Source organism: Atractosteus spatula, chromosome 18 (assembly GCF_055471065.1).
Source record: "Atractosteus spatula isolate fAtrSpa1 chromosome 18, fAtrSpa1.hap1, whole genome shotgun sequence".
Taxonomy (NCBI): Eukaryota; Metazoa; Chordata; class Actinopteri; order Semionotiformes; family Lepisosteidae; genus Atractosteus; species Atractosteus spatula.
Genome location: NC_142723.1, coordinates 3,799,541 through 3,821,214, shown reverse-complemented (window position 1 = coordinate 3,821,214; position 21,674 = coordinate 3,799,541). Strand labels below are relative to the sequence as shown.

The 21,674-nt window shown below is 36.3% G+C and overlaps 1 protein-coding gene across 20 annotated transcripts in view; it reads right to left on the bottom strand.

Annotated features, from left to right (window-relative positions):
• rbfox1 (RNA binding fox-1 homolog 1) overlaps nt 1–21,674 on the bottom strand; it is a 648,127-nt gene that overhangs the window by 116,693 nt on the left and 509,760 nt on the right. For 2 of the 20 annotated variants that reach the window (XM_088936371.1, XM_088936382.1), the window contains exon 1: nt 17,692–17,916. The exons of 17 other annotated variants lie outside the window; for them this stretch is intronic. In XM_088936371.1, the coding sequence (XP_088792497.1) occupies nt 17,692–17,778 (87 nt within the window). In that variant the 5' untranslated portion in view covers nt 17,779–17,916. Of the gene's footprint in view, nt 1–11,554; nt 11,589–17,691; nt 17,917–21,674 lie in introns of those variants that run through there. One more of the 20 variants, XM_088936379.1, reaches the window with a different exon arrangement.

Here is a 21,674-nt window from a genome sequence, read left to right as displayed (position 1 = left end):
AAATTCATCTTGTGTCATAAAGAAAATGAAAAGGCATGCTCTATGAACAATGCAGTATTTAATCCTCAGAACACTTAATGTTTTTATTATGTCTTTATGCAAGTGACCTTGGGTTATGGGTTCCAAGTCATGATATCTATTACAGGGCCAAGCAATAATTTGCCCCAGAGATGAATATCTACCCTGAATACTTTGGATAATCTTAAGCGGATGCCTCATTTGTCTTCCTGGCATGCCATTGAGCAACTCTCCCAGGCAGAGGAAAGAGGCTGGAAAGGTTCAGACTTTCTGCAGTTACTATGGGCAGATCTTTACATTGAAACGAAACTGGATTGACATCAGTAGTTTAAAGTTGGCCACATTCTTGAAGTTCTAAACAAATGTAAAGCGCATCTAACTCAATAATCATGCAAATCTAAAATCATCCTACTACAACATAACGCTGTTTTCCCACATTATGAACAAATACAAAATCCCTTCAAGCAGTCACAGAATGAGCAAACTGAGACAGTGTACCACCTTCAAGTTCCTGTGAATTAAGTTCAAATCTCCTCTAGAATCAGAAGTGTTTTTATAGCATCCTCTACCCTCTTAACAGCTAGACAAGTTAACAGTGATGGTCCCCCCCCCCCCCCTTTGTATTCAGTTACTTTACACAGCTTTTCTAAAGCTGGCAGCCCAGCATATTAGAAATAAAATGCAATTCTGGTATCTGACACTTCAATTTAGCTTCTTCAGCAGCAAAGATCATCAACTGCTCTGCTTTCCCCCATGATGGAAGATCACCTAAATATCACTTAACTGATCTCAGCTCTGTTGGTAATGCATACACTGTCTCCCCACTACATTACCGCTACGCTGCCTAGCACAAAAATCAATTTTTAATTGACTAGATTGTTTCAGGAATGTGGCTGCTCGGGTGCATAGGACTTGCAATGGATTTTTCCCTTTCTTTTTTCTGTATTAAAGAAGTATTTACAATATGATATTCAGAATGCTTCATCACTGGAATTTCCTTCTTTGGAAAGAAAAATATAAACATGATGGAAGGAGTCTAGCACCAGTACCTCATCTGTGGTATAAAAAGCAGGGGCAACAATAGCAACGCAAGTCAGGAAAGGTATTACTTTCAAGGAATGTTTTATATTTTATTTACAGCAATATATGTGATATCCTGTATCACCTTCAGTTCATGATTCAGTTCAAGCAAGACTAAAGCCATGTCCATATTAAGAAAAACGTGCTGTAATGTCTTTGCAGTTAAACCGACATACCAAGTAGTGTGTTTCTTATTTCACAGTTTAAATAATCACATTTAGAATATGTTCAGGGAAACTGTTTACTAGATTTGACTAAATACACCTCTAAAAATTTAGTTTTGGATTACCACAAACATTAAAAGAACAAAATAATAAAACAATCCACTTAAACATAAAGTTCTCTGCATTCATATTCTCCATCAGTGTGTCTTTGATTGAAGAACACATGTATTTGCAATTACCTATTAAAATTATGTTTATGCTTTTTTTGAGACATTATTATTATTATTATTATTCATGAAGAATGATACAAGTATTACTGACATTTTTAATATTTGATTGTAATTTTCTACTGTAAGTAAGACTGCCTTAGCAATATAAACCCTCTGGACTGGCAATAAGCCTAATGTCTAGAACTTTAGTGCATTCGTCTAAACATGTTAAGCTCTGTTTAGCTGTAGCTAGGGGACTTTACTTATTTCTACCCAACAGCAACAAACACCTACAGCACAAACAACACTTTAACCTGCTATTCACAGAATCAGTGCAATTCTTAAATCATTATTGTTTTACCAGGCATGGACCTGAAAGGGTAATTGTTAAAATAAAGATTTTTTTTGCTCGATTCACTCTGTACTAAATAGGTGCACGAGCAGTGAAGTTTCAGTATTTTCCTTGTTTTCAGCAGTGGGTGTGTGTTTGCAGTACTGTAGGTGTGCTGAGAGATTCTGTCAAGAATACAGTGGAAAGCCAGGCTACACAATATATGAGGCTCCTGTCCTCATCTGAGATGAAATGCTGAAATCAGCAAGTTTACAGGGTCAGACATTGTGCTTTTTTATTTCAGAGCCTAGACACTTAGGTAGTAATCAATCTTAACTAAAACCATTCTTCTTCTGAGGTTAACACAGCTATTTATTTTCTTTTTTTGGATGCTATTTTTCATGGCATTTATTCCTGCTTTAAGAAATTCTCCATTTTGTGCTTTTACTTCAGCACTAAAAAGCAACACACCATGTTTCGTTTCAGTGTTGATTCAGTCTCTAGTCTCTATACCAAGGGGAATGGGACTAATAGCTTTCAAAAAGACTCTAAAATAATATTTACCTTTCCACATATACCATATAAGGACTGTAAAAGAAACCTACTGTACAACTAAAAACAGAGGAATTACAAAAGAGTTTTATGGATTGTGTTCTAATTTTATGAATCCATAGCTCTATACAAACATTGCATATACTTTTTCTGAGTTCTCCAACCAGTATTTATCTGACATGAGGGTATTTTGATGTTTCGAAGAAATAAACAAAACAATTCTCCAAGGAGTCATTTGTAGGCTAACAAGTCTCATCAAAGATATTAAACACAAACCATAACCATTTTTCAGTTAAAGTTAATTTTCTGCATTCCTATAATACGTGGACATTGAAGCATTTCAAGACAGTATGACTGGTTGTGAAATGGGGCATAGATTATACATTAAATCAGAAATGATGAATGTTGAGGGAAGGCATTTAAATCTACTGTACCTCTATACAGCTGATATATAAAAATATTTGGAGAAGATAAACAATGCTTGCAAAAGAGTAAATAGCTTTTCAATGAAATTAATGGATTCTTTTTTTCTGAGGAAAGGTCAACCTTGTTTAAATATATAAATAACTCACTTGAAATACTATAACATCACATCTTAGCTTAAGACATGTAGATGTTAAAAAATCACTTTCACATCTTTCACAGGTTTGGAAAACATCTTGTACTCTCCCAAATAAAGAATAGAGATGAAAATACTCCATAGCAAACCAAACATTGTTGTTACAATTCTTATTATCATAAGAGTATGAAGAAGAAAATATACAGTAGTTGTATTCATTTCTAAATGAGGCTGCTGGCATCTTTTCATTTGTTTTTGGCTATTGAACGCACAATAATGACTCCTTGTCAGTCTTTGATTAGTTTTTAATTACAGCACTAAATTTATATATTGAAACCTTCAAATGAAAGGTTATGAATAGAACTGTTTTATTAAATGGTTGCCCTTCTGTCACACCAAAGAGTAGCGTGTGTAAATTCATTAAGCAAAAAAATATAACATTTTAAATTCACATACAATTAATTAAATATGCTTTTTACCTTCAGACAACAGTCTACTGCTAAAATTGCTCCTCTGTTCTCTGTCTTGTCACTCTAATATGTAATTTGATCTGTATTTAGCGAGTCTTTCACTGAATGCCTTTCACAGAGAAGAAAAAAGTGCATTGCTACCCCCAAAAAATGCAAAAAACTAATTTTCATTCTGACAATCCATGCACATCTGATCACTCTCACAGTACATCTGTGTATTACTTCTTATTTAACCCCAGTAGTGATATGCTATTCAGAAGGGAAAGGGTCAACTGTTTAATGATGCCTTTGATTTTAAAATGCTCACTGTTGTACAAACATCAAAATTTACTGTCTTGAAGCTGGAGAAAGTGTCAGGGAGAAGTATTTATTGATGTACACTTGATGCCATGAAGATGAATTGCTGCCCCATTAATTCATGCTGGTGGATTGGAGCTGGCAAGCTTAATATTGAGATGACTCAAGTGATGATTCTAGTGTTAAGGGACAGTGACCTGGGGCACTAACTAATCCCTTGTCAGTCCGTTGTTTTTAAGATGGTGAGATTTCAATATATACCAAGGTAATAAAACTCGCCGAAGTTTTACTCTGGATATATATCAAGTTCTGCCTACAAATTAAAGATGAAAAAGCACTGGAGGACTTGTGCATGGTAAAATATATTTAAAGTCTGTTACAGTCAGGTGCACTGAGTAAATAACATCATCATCAAACATCATAAATAACAACAATTGTTACAGACATACTGACATATGAGAAATCCTTAAAAAAAGAGCAATTTCTTCTTCCTAGATGCAGTTTGCATGGAGATTATGCAGTGTCTGATATGAAAAAGCGTCACAGTGCTGTATTTCATTCAGGACCATGGACAGCTCAACACCAAGGCAGGGTCTAGTGATAAATACAGTATTCACTCTGTCCTTCAGGCCACACACGCCTTTCAGAGGTTATATGGGTTATAATAGGTTATTTTTAGATGATTGAAGTCTACTTGTCAGTTACGAAAAAATAAAAAAATACAACCTATCATGCACAAAGCTGAACGAATAAACTAGGCATCCTCACATCAATATACTGTGAATACATCTTCACTGTATATATTTTAAATAGCTTGACATGTTGACTAAATGTAAATTACAGCACTTATTCTATTTCTTTTTCACAAGGTACTGTAGATGGTACAGACACTAGCCTCCAACAAGACTAAGCAATGAATGATATACTGTAGTTTTTGCTGCAGCTCTTCTGAGCACATTTTCAACTTGCAGAACACTTGTATTGGAGGGTGCTCTGATTAAATTAGGCTCCATACTGTCACTTAATGTAATCAGTAATAATTAAGATGAATTGCTTACTAATATATTCACTATAAAGCGTAAACAGAATTGTTTGTATTTGAAGAGTACCCAAAGTCAATTTTTGAAATTAAGAGGGGAATTTCTCTTGGGAACATAAATGTCAATTTGAATTTGACTTCTATTTAGGTTCACAACCTTATTTATATCCTGTTCAAATATTTATGTGATTAATGAAGGAGGACTAGATTACATTAATTTGTTAATTGAAAAGTTATGCTCTAACACTCAGCATGTGATAAGCGATACCTGATTTTCTGGTTCCTTCAACATAAGAACATTTTAATCTTGTTTCAAATGTGTAATTTCTTAATTCCATTTGAAAAAGCACAGGGAAGGAAGCTAGCACATTTATGTCCTATGTCAAAAAAATAAATTAATTAAAGACATGTAAGCTAACATTTCAATGTGGTTCTGCATATGGTGATTACATTGGCTGTCTACAGCAATTGCAGGATGTGAGTGCTTATAAGTAATTTCTCAGAGTTTTGTAGGTTGTTTTCTATAGCCTGTGGCACATATTTTTAAAACACATGAGCAGAGGCTGAATTAGAGCTTCTTCTTAATTCTCTGTGACACATGATGACTATCTACATCTCATTTCAAGTGAAAAAAATCCCTTCTGGTTAAATTGCATTTGGTCAGCATCTCTGTACACTTCAGTGATCTCCAGTAAAGGGCCCATCAGAAGCTGAGCTTAGTGAGCCTAACACAGACAAATAATAACAGAAGTACTGTATGCTTCCTCTGAGTTTGCTGTAGCACTGTGAAACTTAAGTGTTCACACAGCCACTTGTAGAAATGTAAGCATTAAGGTCAATAACTATGAGCATATATTTGATCCTGCTAACCTCAGCATTTTGTTTTTTTTTACATTATTCCAGGGAGTTAAAGTAGCAGACCATTTTAGAAAACCTGCCGAGCTTAGCAGTTCTGGCTGCAAAGCCCCACTTTCTGTGACTAAAAAGCAGTTCAATATTCAAACGAGGAAAATGAATTTTTCACAGGCAGTGTTTTTTCTTGGGTTTTTTCCCCTCGTGCATCCTCAGGCTTTAATGTCAAGGGAAAAAGATGTGGATTCTTAAAGTAAAAATATATTAGTTGGCCATTCCTTCCCGTGTCAGTAAAATTGAATTTATTTTAAAAAAATGTCCATGTGATATTGTATCTCGGGACTGTTTGAAATATTTAAACTGTAAAATATTAATCTGCTGATTTGTGAAGAATTTGCTGTGACACATAAATTAAAACACTGCATCATGTACCTCTGGGATTGAAATACACAAAGCATGCTTTGGTGACATTCAGAGAAAGCGGCGATCTCATTGGCTGTTCAGAATGCTGACATCATCTAAAAAGATTCTAATGGTGCAAAGAAGTCAGGACATCATGCAGCTCTATGTATATAGAAAGTCTTCAGAGGTGTCCATTCATTTCATGATCTATCGGTGCTGACAGCTAAGCATCTGTCAGTTCAAGTTCATCTACTTCTTGGCACCACTCCTTCAGTGGAGGGTCGGCTCCACAGGTTCTGTTAAGGTCTCTCCTTTTTTTAAAGCGCTTGGGTACATCTGTTTTTATGAAGTGGCATTCCCACACATCATATATCCTTTCATTGTTCCTTATTAACAATGAAAATCGTGTTACAGGAATAAACCTGAACATCGATGTATAAGGGTAGAAAAATAAAATATATATATAAACAATACATATGTTTTTTTAGAATATAAAAGAATATATATACTGTTAAGATACAATGCCACGGCAAACCCAAGTGAAATATTTAGCAAACCATATCACACTTGCACCTACAGCTCAAAGATTTGCCCTGTGTTTTATATACATACATGTCAGAGAAGCTCATTTTATTCTGCAAGGGCAGTACAGAGAATTTCTAAAAACAGATAATCCAAATCATATTTGAAAAGAAGGGTTCCAAACGAGAGGAGGCTATGTGGCCCATGGCTTCTAGCAGCAAATTGATGTGAGGGGCTCATCCAGTTTCTTGAAAGTAGACAGGATGTCAGCTCTCCCAGCAAGAATGTGCAGCTTCATCCAGCTTCCATCAGCCCTCTGTATACAAATGTGCCTCTTGCACTCACTTTCTTGTAGGTTCTTCTTGTGTCAATGAGATTGGGCTTCACCACTTGTTCGGGTTGACTTTGTCAGTGCCTTTGAGGATTCTCAATAGTTGATACAGGTCCTCTCCCAGTCTTCTCTGTTCAAGGCTAAAAACTTTCAGTTGTCATTGCTGATCAGAATAGGAACTTACCTTAAGTAAGGAATGTATTATCTATTGCTTTAAAATGGCAATGTATCTGGTTGCCTCTCTCTAGATTATTCCAGCCCTATTTTTTGTACTGGGGTAAGTAAATTATACACAATATCATAAACAAGGTTTTATTTTATTATGCATATCACCCCTTGATTTAATTGTACTATTTTAAGTACGTATGCTAACATTGTGTGCCTTTTTTGTTTTTTCAGATTGTGTGGAAGATGAAAATGTAGTGTTAAACACCTAAAGCATTTTTATAAGTCGCTTAAGATAATTCTTCCCCATTTTAACTTTATCACTTATTTGTTCTTCTACCAATGTGTAACACTCACTTGTCTAAATTAAATGTCAGTTTACTAGGTGATTGCCCAGTCCTCAATTCCTTCTAAATTCTTGGACATTTCCTTTGCTGCTTCTACAGTATTTAATCCTTAATTTTGGTATCTCTAAACTTAACTGGTTTACTAACCATAAACAAGATTTAACTTATTGATTTCAATTATGAAGAACAGTGGTCCTGATACAGACCCCTGTTGTACTCCACTAATCACCCCATGTACATGCATTACTTTGAATAACAACCACCTTCAATTTAAGAATGATGAGGAACTTCATCAGAAGCCTTCTGGAAATCTAAATATACCAAAACATATACCGTGCCGTGTGTATTTATTACAGCTGTTGCTTGTGCTTCTCTGGTCTCCATTAGCTTTGCAATGGAGCAATCTGCTGAAGATTTTCTGTGTCTACTGGGAACTGGATATTTTTGAAACTCCCAATATGTTAACATTTTGAGGAGAATCCCCTTCCATTATGCATAACGTTCTAAAGGAATTCCACCCCAAGCAATAAAATATACCTTGGTAATAAACTATTCTTAGACACCAATAACATACCAATAGCACCACTATGAAATACGGTGATGGAGCTGCACAGCAGAGTGTTTCTGTACTGTCTCCAACTTTTCCATTGGCCATTTTTGTCATGTGTATAAACCGAATTCCTGCATTCAAATATAAAAGTGCCATCTATATCTAGATATGTTTTACATTAACTTGGTGAGCATTCAATTCTGGTCTTTGAAATATGAACAACATGCCCAAGAATAGGACCAACCTTCAAAGACATTCAGGTGGTTCCAATTGATTTGATTTGAGCTTTTATCTGATTGTGTTGTTTATTTTGAAAGAAGCCTTTTGATGCTTTATACAGTACAGTATTTATTACCCTTTAACATCACACTTGCACATAGCATGAGATGTTTCTTTAGAAGGGAAGAGTATACAGTATATAACTTTATTTGTCAAAACACTTTCAATGTTGTGCATTTCAACCTGCATTGGAGACAGATACATATCAAATGATAGTAAAAATAACATGAAACAAATCTAATAACAGTAAAAAGGGTTCAGCTTAGTGTAGTGGGCAAGGATTTGGGCTCATAACTGATAGGCATGTGGGTTGGATTCCTGCAGCCACACTTTGAGTGAAGTGTTGCTCCAGAGACCCAGCTGTGGGAACCAGTATTGCAGGCGGGTCATCATGATTTAAAAACCTGATTTGGCCCTCAAGGAAAAGCATGCAGTAGCCATAGGTCCTTCAAAAGGTCTTCTTTTCCTTTTCTCCCCCTTACACATTTATTGTTTCTTCATGGAGGATGCAAATTTTTAATTAATACTTAGACCGAACATCCTTCCTGAAATTCATCTCTTGTCAATGAATTATACATATATTCAAATACGAACGCAAAACGCAGCGTCTGCATTAGGGCGCAGTATACATTAACAAGCCCCATTTTTATGTTGTTACCCCCTGCCACGTTAGTCAGGCTCCAAAACAGCAGAGGGTGCTTGTTCTGAGACAGAAAAACAGCGTTCTTGAAACGTGATTAATGGTGTCTAGTGACACAGAACTCCTAATGTGTATGACTAATAACAACAAATTAAGAATGCAAAACATGCCTTTCTGTTTAACTACTGACTTAGTTGTCTGGTAATTTGTTTGGGCCACAAATACACAGCTCCAACATGCGATTAAATTACTGCATGTTATCCAATATTTAAGTGCTTTCCTTCAAGCAATTTGTAGTAATCATGAAACCAGGAAAAGTGCAGCACAGCTTTAATCAAGGTTGGATTAACAAATGCTAATTTTGATCCCGAACTATGACAAGGTGTGAGGCACATGAACAGCTGTGCTCCATCCAATTGCTGGGGAGCAAGGAGGGGGTTGAACTTCACAAGTACAGTTTTTAATTAACATCAGTTTACATTTCAGTTTTGGCAAAATAATGCCCCTCACCAATATAAATAACACTCAATTCAGAGCTCCTACTTTTGAGCAGTCTAATGCTCCACAAATGCACTTACAGTATATTGTTCATATATATAGTGTACATGCAGGCTGTTATAATTATGTTTGAATAATTAAATTGTATTTATATGCGTTTTATCTAGACTTTGGAATTAAATAGAGTACCAACATTGCATTTGCAGCAGTTAAGTAAATCCTTAGCTTAAGGTCAGCATGATTAAAACTACCTGGTGTATCACCAGAACAAATGTAGCAGAGCCTAATGAACGTTTGAGTTGAAAATAACACTGACTAACTCTCAGAAATTCAATTTTGAGCATGAATAGATTGCGTTGACCTGTCGTGGTATTATCTACAACTGCGTAACGTAGGAATGAGTGACTGCTGTACCCACAGGTCCTTTCCTAACATATTTTTACACAACTACAAGAATGTAAATTTGAGAAGTTGGCCTTTCATCCTCCTTACTTAAACCTCATGATTCCACTCTCACAAATATCATGGGATCCAACAGAAGAAGGAGGCAAAGGGCTGTTTGTCCCTATGTAAAGAAACATTTCCTATTCTGAGCAGGCAGGCAGGCAGCAGCGCTACTCTGTCATTCCCTGACAGTTATAGACTAGAACAGCACCTTATTAAAGATTAAGGTTTGCTCAGACACTCTGTATTTTGGCAGTCTCTTGTCTCCTGCCCAGCATTTATTACCATCAGATTAATACCATCACATCCCCCTTATGCAAATACCTGATTAGCCGTGAATGTCTCTTCTCCAACAGCGGGCAGGTGGAAGGTACTGTAGGGCATGCAACAATTTCTCAGGTTGTATTTAAATTACACTAAAAATTCTCTAAACATTTCTCAAAGAACAGTTACCCCCCCACATTCGAAATATTTCCACAAGAGTTTTGTTTTCAACGATAACTTTTTTTTCCAGCATTTGTCGGTGCGCATTTCAGGAGCACTAGACTTTACAGCATGATATTAGACATCTGAAGCTATGACTTTCACAAAGACGGAAAGCATAAAAAACTAATTGCAACAGTAAACACTGTGATTCCAGCCATCATCTCCATCTTTCCAGTTTTAGTCATCACTAATGCAGACAAATTACATCAGAAGTAGCCACTTAACAGCAGATGTTCATGATATTGGAAAAGCAAACAAAAGGAGACACCACAGGAGAAGAACAACCTATTGCTCATTTACTCTTAAAGGCTAAATTACTTAATATTTTGAAGATCTAAGAAGACACCTTTAAGGTCTAGTTTAAATTCTGATCAAAGATTAAGTTACTAAGTATTAAGTTAAAGCTAAACCCCTTAATGGTAAATGACGAGAGAAGTTGAAAAGTAACATACAAAGCAGAGGACACAAGTGAAATACAGTATGTGAAAGTTCATTTACTTCATCTAGAGCAGGAGGTATGTCTTCACCAAAATATGACAAGCTACTGTAGATATTCTGGATTTTTTCGGGAAACAGATACATAAATTCTTTGCATCAGTTAGATACTAACTATCTAATGGACGAGATTGGCTGAATGGTCTCTCGTTTGCAATATTGTTATTATATTTTTATGTTATTTCTCACAACAGGCATAAATCCAGGGGATGCCATATACAGTACAGTAATCTGCCCTCTCAGAGCTGTAGAAATGTAAACCCTATCATGATCTTTTCACCTGCTCTGTGTCACTGTGTTCTCATTATCCTCTCAGTTGGACAGTCAACCTGTGAGGCTCTGTTTTTGAGATGGACAAATGCAGCATTAGGTGTTGGGTCTCCCAGGTGACAAGTTCTGTAAAAGACTCCTCAGGGAATCTCAGAAAGAACCCCAGAGAGCAAGGAAGTTGTCACTTCATGCTTCCACTGAGCCACAAGCACTCTATGGTTCAGAGACCCAAGAGAGCATCACAACATTCACAGTTCTGCTGAACAGGAAGCATTAGTGCAAACTTTACATCTAATATTTACCTTTATGATGGTTATATGATATGATTGCTTCATGCACGGTACTATTAAAATGAACAATTGTCTGTTTGAATATACTGTAGAGGCATAACCAAACCAATCTTTGACCTCAAACAGAATAGGTCCATTGTACATACTGTACAGCTGTGCAACCAGAGTAGTTTAAAACCATATTTGCAAATAAAAGACAAAACACTGCAAGAAACAAAAATCTGCTTTTTGAATGGTTAATTTTGTTAGTTTTATTATATTTACATATCCCTTCAGTCTCCAAGCCTTTTGTGAAACAGATGACTGCCCTGACCATTGCTCCTGAAAACATACAAACATGAAACATGTCTTTCATTTTAATGGCTTGACAGACCACACACTCACATCCACAGCTTATAAAATTCAAAAACAATTTCTAAGGACCTTAAGCTATAATTTGCAAATATCCAGGACGTGTGTTCTTAAATGTAAGCACCAGCTTAGTATGCGATACACAGTTTCTCACAAATCCTTTACTGGTGATGTGGAAATACCACAATAATTATTTAGGGTCAAAATACATTGATATTCATCACAGAGATGTTGTGGCAACCATCATTCTTTATTTTACTCTGACCTCCAGCTTTTTCGGGATAAAATGTCAAGGCTCTTTAGATTTAATCATGTCTAAAACAAAATAATGATAGGCAAAATGCCATCATTAGCTCAGATAGGAAACTCTCCATATTTTTCTTTCAGAGGAATTCATCACTGTTAACAGTAACTCTTTTAAAATGTGACTGATGTGAAAGAATATAACCTTTTTAGCAGTATGTGATGGAAAGAGTACTGATTTGAGTTAAAGCTGTTATTCTAATCACTAAGATTGTAAATACTGTATTTTTAATTCCAGATCATACTGTATTTATCTCCAGATCAGAGAAGAGCATGAACACATCAGTTATGAATGGTTAATTCACATCATTGTGTCAACACTGATACAAAATACATGGCATTTCAGAAACCTTCATCTATAATGTCTACACATATTTTGGCAAAGCAGAGTATGAAATCCACTGGAAGATAACCTTATGAGGCTTTGAAACAACAGTAGCAAAACACTTATTTAATGTTACCACACTCAAGAGTTGTTTGGGGACAGTTATTTTAGGCCCTAGGGCAAACACTTGGCATCCTCATAGGAATAAACCATTCTTACATCAAACAATCATGATGGTCTGAATCCAATTGACTCCAGACAAAAGTATTGAGATAATCAGCATATTAAAGGCAACACTATAACCATATGTTAATTATGTAAATGATTCGTTTTAATCAGCTAGAACCATGTAAAGAGTTACTGGGAATGCAAATGTAGAGAGTTATTAAAAATCTCATTAATATTCATCTTGGTTCTATGCGCGAATGTATCCACCCGAACAGATGAATTAATAGTTTGATGAAAGATGAAAGTGCTGGAGGGAAAGTCTGTGGAAAACCATCTGTCTTACTTTGTATCCCTCCTAGGCCTGAACTGTTCAGAGACGACTACAAGTGGAAAAAGCCCAATGGACAGACAAGGGCTGTTTACAACGGAGTGGAACAGAGTGATTGGCCAACTGTTGGTCGCACTGCCCTTTTCTTCCTCCCCATACTCCTGCCCTAAGCTGAAATCCAGCTGACTGGGGTGGGCTCATATCAAGGATCGTTAATTCCATCAAGCTATGGGATCACCGAGGTGCCTCCACAGCTAAGACTTCATTGGTTAGATCAATCCTTATCTTTACTCTTTTTGACCTGTGAATGACCTGTTTCACACACACAAATTATAGGCGACATCTTCAATGGCTTTATGGCTCACTTTTTTAGCAATATCGTGTTTCAGCTTGATCTTAATTCTGTGAAAAGTAAATTCCAGTTCACCTTTCCAAGGACACTTAAATGGAGGAACATTGTTTCATCAGCATCTCTGAGATGTTTTTTATTTCTAGCAACATTCACAGGCATTACAATGACGGGAACAGCTATGTTGCAACTCAGACAACATTTTCCTAATTTCAGGCGCTGCATACAGTATCATGAAATGCTTAAAGTACTGTGCTTAAATACATTGCACCCCTCTGCTTATACTGTAGATAATAACAAAACCAGAAAACAAACATGCCATGAACAAATGACCGAAATTGTATAACTTTATTTCTTCCGAATACGTGGGAATTTAAAAGCTAACTGGCACTGAACTCTATAAATCTGAAAATGGTCATCCTTTCTTCAGAAGTGAACCGGTTACAAATGAAAGATTAAAAATTTGTGCATGGGCATTCTATAAAAATGTGTAATTTATTATTTACAGAATGCAGGCTAGTGACAAAAATAAATTGTACATTAGTCGGATCCCCTGTAACAGCCCTGCACAGTGCACTCAGCCCTTGAGTTTTGCTGCCTCCGGCTCTCTGACAAAAAGCTCCATCTGTACTTCGCAACTCAAGCTACATTTTATATTGACCCTGCCACATTTTGGCCATTCTCATCAACCAAGATTATTCTGACAGTTTGCTCTGGCAAAGGCTTATAGTTCAACTTTTATTGCACAGCTTAAAAAAAAAAGGTCTAGAATGCTAAGAAAAATGCCCATTCCTCGTACCTACGCATTTTTCATCGCTCATTTTAAAGTGCAAAGGGAAAATAACAACGCAAAAAAAAGAGAGACTGCAAATAACCCCCACCCATAAAATTGTTACTTGAATTAGTTCAACCCTTCTATACATTTTGGATCAAAATAATAAGCACGGCTTGCACCTTCTTCTTCTTCAAATCATCGTTTTTATGAACCATCCTTCTTATGTTTCCTTGCTTTAATTGATTTTGCTGTAACAGTATGTTTCTTTTGAGCACAGGTATAACTAAAGAAGTTGTGCAACAGAAGGGGTTAAGTCTCAAACCTTCCAACCCGGATCCAACAGACACAGATGCAAAGGCAGCACAAGACAGGATACACTGTAGACAGCTAGAGACAGCATAGGCGTAAACCAGAGCAGAATGGGTGATTGATCACCTCACCGAAAGTAATGCAAAAACACATGTTCAGTATATCTGCCACAGGTACTGTAGGTACGGATGTACGTATTCCATATCTCAGGTATTCCACAAAAGATGTACAATAAAAACATTTCAAACTATGAGAGAAACCAAATTTCGATTATGAATTATAGGAGCACAGTGAGGTTCTAGGAAAATGTTTTTGAGCACTGTACCCAAGATTTAAGCTGGAGGTTCCTGCATGATTCCACTATCAAACAATGACTCAGTATTAATGGTCTCCAAGGTCATTTAGAGACCTTATCTGTACCCTAATCACTGACTGCTTTGATGTCCAAATTACCCATCATTTCCTGAGGTTGGCATATCTGGTCTCTAAAGTGTTTTTAAATGGTAGATGTGCTTTTCAAAAGTGAAGAAATAAATGAATAAACTAGCAACTGGTGTATAACCATTTTTTGTCAACATATTTAGCTTCTAACAGGAAACATAAACAATTACAACAGGAGAAACAAACTTACTTTGACGTGCTGTCAAATATTAGAAATACTACACGGGTGGACTAATAATTTGCTAAATAAAGCTTTCACAGTTTTGCAAAGTTCAAAATTACTTCAATACCGTCACCTCAATTAAAATCAGCAATCCATATAAGAGCCTCATGGAGTCTAAGCAATCTGCAGATAACATGACAGTGGCTTTGTTTTTCTTAATATGGCCCGACTGAAGCTGTTGATGCACTTAAAAATAGCAGCAATAAGGTTGGGTAATGTCTTCAGATATTCCTATGTAAACCTGTCCGCTTGTGTGGTTGGACATGAACACCATCTGCTTGGTCAAGCACATCTCTCTGTAGCTGGTGTCATTTTATTTGCATTCTCTGAGCTGGGAGTTCCTTGGCAGATGTTATTTAAAGCTAATTTCTGCAGCGGGATTTGAGAAAATTGGCTTCCCTATGAATGTTTTGGGATATGCACCTAAATTACTTGTTCAACATATAAGCATTAAAGAATTTGGCCTATATCTAACTGATGCCTTACAGAGTAAATATACTGTATATGTGACCGGACGTACTGCAGTATTGCTGCTGTCTATTCCTAAGCAAAGAACAACCTTGTTCCTACAGGGTTAATGCAGAACGTCCCAAATTTAAAAAAGGCCCTACATCAATTTCATCTGCCTTGGTGATGTGCGTATAGTGGCATTTGGTAATGACGAGAACATTCCAACAAATCGATAGTTATTTAATTCCCAACAAGCTCCTGAGTCCATTAAACCTGATTACATTCACCCATTTCAGCTGGGTGCAGTTATTTTTCCTACACAGGCACTTAATCTATAAAAGGAACTTATGAGAACTTTCAAAAGCAATTTCAGCATCAATCAACATAGCATGCAAGGTGCGATTTGGCTGTAATTATTTATAGGACAGGGGCGCAGAGAACGGACTGCACCCCGTCTTCTGACCTTCACCCACAAATAAAACCAAAAACAAAACAAAACAGAGGATGGGTTTCAGGGCATCTCAGTACAGCACATAGACATTGTAAAAGAAAAAAAGCCTATTCTTTAAGACACTAAGAAGAAATGCACATAAAGCTTTTGATACTGACAATGGGGTTGTGAAGAGTGGATCGATACCATCCAGCATCATGCATATGTATCTCTACTCAGGTGAGCAGTATAATTAAAGGTTTAATTTATAATATGAAAATATGAGACTTGTCTTTTGCCTAAAAACTGTAGAAAGAAGAAAACGGATTTCCATTGGTGACAGCAACATTAGGAAAGGGATGGACAGTATACTAATAAAGCTATCAAATTTAATCATATAATCATTGTAATTAATTATGCAGAGGTTAAGACTCCATTACTGCAATCTAATGTCTTACAATTGTATTGGCAAAACCGACATGCATATTTGAAATTAATTAGATAAATTCCACTTTATAAAGAATAGATAACTTATATGTTAATTCAAAGGGGGAATTCCCAAATGTGAACACCTTTGAGCAACAAACAATCAGATCCAATCACCTATGTAACTCAAAACAATGAGCAGCTTTAATGGCAACAGTCAGATGTGTTTTTGATTGTGTCTAGTTCCAAATATTGCAAATAACTGTACACTCTAACTAAGCATATACAGTAACTCCTGCAGACAGAAAATACACTATTAAGGCTGTTATGAAATCCCTTGAAAGTAAAGTATTTTCACTATGTAGTAATGACAGGATGTATACCCCTATGGTTAATTATTTATGAATTCTTCCCTGGGAAACCTGCGCACAAAAACAGTGATGACACACATAAGAAAAGCTTGAATGCACGGTGGCATTTTCTTTTCAGGGTGTTTATGACCCCATGGTCATATCTTGTCCAAATACTGCATTACTCCATTTTAAATGATTAATTCCACATTACTTCCGTATTAAACCTCTTCCCTGAAGATATGAATAAGTTATCAGTTGCATATAAATTTCAAACATGATTCAAGAAAACCACATAAATAATGACTTTTAAAATGAACAACTGATTTCATTGCAAATTTTATCAAGATGCAAAATACAAGTTCAATTCTTTTTTTTTCTATTTTTAATGACATTAATAAAACATACAAGAAGTATCGATGCATTCTTCTTATTATTATATTACTCAAATACTGCACTCAATATTTTGGCATGGGGTTGTGACAATATTACGATCACTAAGAATGATAATACATTTCAGATTAATTTGTGAACATTCTGAATAAAGAATTCTTTTAAAAGACAAAAAGGGGAAAAAGCCATGATAAGCCAACTATAAGACGATGATTCTAAATGTGTATTGTAGACAGAGTTGAAAAACTGAAAAATTTTAAGAGGCAGATCCTGATCTGGAAAAGCAACAGCTACAATAATATGACAGAAATATTAATAGCTGTTCTCCTGTAGGTACAGTATATACAGGTACAGTATATGCACACACAGACACAGCTGTATTTGGTAAGTTCCCACACTCAGCCCTTAACTCTAAGCAATATCATGATCATTTTCTTTGCCTCCTGCATTGCTGTGGGAGTGCTGAGTCTCTGGAAAGTCTGGGGTGCATAGCAAATCCTCTGCCCTGTGGTCAACCTCGAGAAGCCCAGACATGAATGTTAAGCAGCAGCAGGATCAATACAGGCGAATATAGCTCAACTACACCATTTGTTCAACCATGAGAGATGTCAATACACAGATTAGGGTGATCCATCTTTTTGATTTCCTACTGTCTTCTCCCTGACTACATGAGGGCTTTTGCCTGTATTAAAAGTGTTTGCTTTCTCAACCATAAAAATTCCAATTATTACTCTAAGTGCACTGGCGTTAAGTTGCTTGTTGGAAGTGGCCTTCCATTACCTGAACAACTCCAGCGAAGTACGGCGCGGCCGGTAAAATCATGGAAACTCCGTAGGGATGAAGAAGGACTCCTTGAGATGACAGCATTGCTTTGTTTTGTTTTTCTTTTTTACTCTTCACAAAAACTTGATGATATCGAATACTAAATAAATATGTAAGGATCAATACCTTCTCGGCAAAAGCCGTATCGGTATAAGTTCTTACGGGACTACAGGAACATCAACAACTAAAGTGAAGGAAAAAGCTCGGAGTCAGCACCACTTAGTGTTAAAAATTCTTTCAAGATTCTCAGATAGAGAACACAGCAGCTGCACGGGTAACTGCGCCAAATAGGAACGTGCTATTTTTGTACCAGCATGTCATGGGATAAGTCAAATACTCTTCATTATTTTTTATTTTCTTCTCATTGTGTACAGAGAACACAGGATCCCTGCTGCCTGACTTCACACTCTTACGAGGGGGAGAAAAAGAAAATTTAATTGTAAAAATCTGTCTCTCCTTGGGTTACGGATACTGAAACACACAACAAATGTGAAAAAGCACTGAAGACCATAAAACAATCTCTCTTCAAATAGCTACTTTTTCGTCAGAAATGGATGAATTAGATAAAAATGGCATCTACTGTATATCAAAGATGTGCAAGATTTAATTCACTAATTATTCTCTTTAAACATACTGTATATCCAGTATATTTTCTTTATTAATGCCATATGCACACTAAAAGGATTTGTTTGCTTTTGCTTGAGTATATGAGACATTCCGTATGGCTGTTTGGGCAATCTAATAATATACTTTTCATTTTTTAATTTATAAAACAGAATGAAAAACAGCCTTGGGTACCTTCTGTTTCAATCTGGAGAAAATGGCATTTGATATGGTTGTGGACAGACATGAGTGAAGAGTGAAGAATAATTCAGACAAAAATAATATTTGTATGAATTAAATTCGGGGTCTCAGACTTAGACCTGAGGCCTATATACTATGACTCGGAATGACATCTTTATAATAGAGGGGCCCTTAAATACAGATAATATATTATATAAGAGAGAGAGAGCAATATAAAAATAAACATTTTTATAATTTAGGGAATTCATTTTATGTGACACCTTTGTTCTTTATTGTTCAGCTTTGCTCTGTACTGGATAATGTCAACTGAAACAAGTCACAAAGATGTTCCTGTGGCATTCTGCAAATCTGTGGCAGTCTTCAAAAACAAAATTAAAAATTCAATTGAGCAGATAAAAATAATAAAGATACCTGTATCAGCTGGAAACATTAATGAAAGAAGCCTTTTTTTTTCTGAGCCTCATTTTTTAATTACTTCTCCAGACTACTAATTAAAAGGAAGATTTGACATGATTTTTCAATTATTTAACAGTGCAGAATGCGCCACCTTTAAAGGTTGGCAGCAATTATTTCTCATGTAGGGCAGTCCTGTTCTATGACAGCAAGATCCCTTCAGCAGCTGCCTGCTGACCCCATTCAGTGACAAAATAACAAGTGTCTAACTTTAGTCCCATTGCACAGACCACTGCTGAAACAATGCCAAGCATGGCTTTGACTGTATCAGGTGACAGTGGTAGCACTCCTTACATCCATCCCAGACCTTGCAAAAGGTCAAAGGTACCTCGGTAATAATCCACACTTGTGGCGATAATGGTACAACACCTGGAAAGCAACAGATCTTATTCTGTCTCTTTTCCTCCCAACAGTAAGGTGATTTCTCCAAAACAACGAAAATGAAAAGAATTTGGAAATAAAGTTCTAACCAGCTACTTACACTCATATATAAAGCACGGTGGGGCGGTGTCTAGGATTCTGGACTTGGGACTGGAAGGCTGTGGGTTCAAATCCTAGGCAGTACGTTGCTGTTGTTGTACCCAGATTGTTCCAGTTAAAATACCCAGCTGAATAGACTGGTGAAAATGTAAGTTGCTTTGTCAGCAAAATAAATTAGTAATTAATTACTCTATGTGCATTTCTGTGCTGTTCAGATGGTGGCTGGCAGTTAGGAATAGGAATGATGTATTTGCCAAGTTCCAGAAAAGACACCAGTTGTTTTCGATATTTAGCTCACACTATGGTGGAATAGGTTGATTTCAAACCCGTTTACTAGGGAAAATGAACTAGTACAACTCACTTTCCACTGAGAAGACATGCCGATAAAGACGGGCAGATTGAGCTCAAGTAACGTGCTAAAGGTCAGACAGAGCCATTGGCTACTCTATACACAGGACAGCTCTAGTGAATGTGCTCTGGAGAACAGCCTGTTAAAACACAACACATCACATACTGTGCACACCTGAGAGCCACATGGCCATAAATATTCCTCCACTGCATACTGTACCTGCATGGTAGCTCATTTTCTCAGCTTGTGAATAAATGTAAGGTATGAAACATAATAACTCAACATAACACTTGTGAAAACACTTCAATGGGTGGACAGTGGACATCAAAAACATGTCACTTTAAGCATTGTGCTTCAAACCAATTCAAAATAATAGTAGTAGTACTGTACCTTCATGTGCAAAAGCTGTCATTAGTATACAAACATATCAATTGGGTACAACATTACAATGCTTATATACAAAAATCAAAGTAAATTAGATCAAGAAATGCAGATATAATCATTTTGGCGCCTTTTAGTGTCTGATAGTGTCTGATAGGAGACAAACAAGTTACCAGTTTCTATAAGTGAATTTCCATTCCATTAAGACAAATCCTTACCATCACATCCTGACTCCAGAGTACCACAATGAATCCCATGCAGAGAGAGGTAGGGGCAGCTTGTCACAGAGGAATACATTTTTTTTTTACCTTTGTTTCCTTACCTCTTAAAGGGCAAATTGCTAGTTCCTCTAAAATAAAAGCAATTCTAGCTCCAGTTACACTACAGTAAGTTTCTCTTTGCATGGGCAGCTACTGTCAAAATTTAGAGATATCCATCAGTACTGTGTGTCAGTCAGTTGTTGCTATTATCAAGCCAAGGAAACATGTTGTGTTTGTGGTCTGTATGAAAATGTGACTTGCAACAGCAATAAAGGGGAAAGGCCTCTTGTAGGCTCGAGAGTGGCAATATGCCATTGCCATAAGAAAAATAAACTGCTAAATTGTATACATTTTTAGTTATGCAAAACAATTTAATTGAAAACAAGATGAACTGTTTCAATGTAATATCGGAAATACTGTATAATGTATTAAAGCTGTACTATCCTGAATCAATGTAAGAAGTATGAGAATTGCTGTACACATGGAATGAGGCATTCCAATTAAAAAACAAAGAAGATGCATTAAGCATTTTCTCAAAGAAAATTCCATACTGCATGGGTGCTGCAGAAGAACTGATGGCAAACAGCTGTCATGCTCAGGTTCTGATCTTTTTACTGGGAGATGCAGACACCCACAGCCAGGTTGTGAGACGTCTGTCTTGTTATTTTCTCACAACCATTAACAGCACTGGTGGACCAAAATTTGGAGGTGTTCCCACAGGCGTTTTGTTGAGAGCATAGACTCAGTATCAGTTTGTCTCATTATGAACATTTTGATCTCCACAAAAAGACATGCTTGAAGGCTGAGAAGACTGTGCTAATAATTCTCATTGGCACAAGGAGAGCACCAAAACAATTACTACAAGATACTAAACAATGGGGATAGGATACAATATATGTGAATGTCAACATGGCCTTTGTGAGTTCCAGAATAATATTTGTATCCTGAGCATTTATTGACACATTTTTATCTTTCGATTTATTGATTTTTTTCTCCTAGAATTGCATTGAATATTTTGCAAAGAAAAAACATCAAATTCTTGGTAATGGTTCTATTTGTAAATAGATGACTCTCGTATCCACCTCTTAATTCAAGAAGACACATTTTCATACTGAAGTAGTTTTTCCATTGAATCTACTGTATTTATTCACTATATGCAAATACTTCCCAACCATTTGAAGAGTCTGAAGTTGACTAGTAACCAACACGTTTTA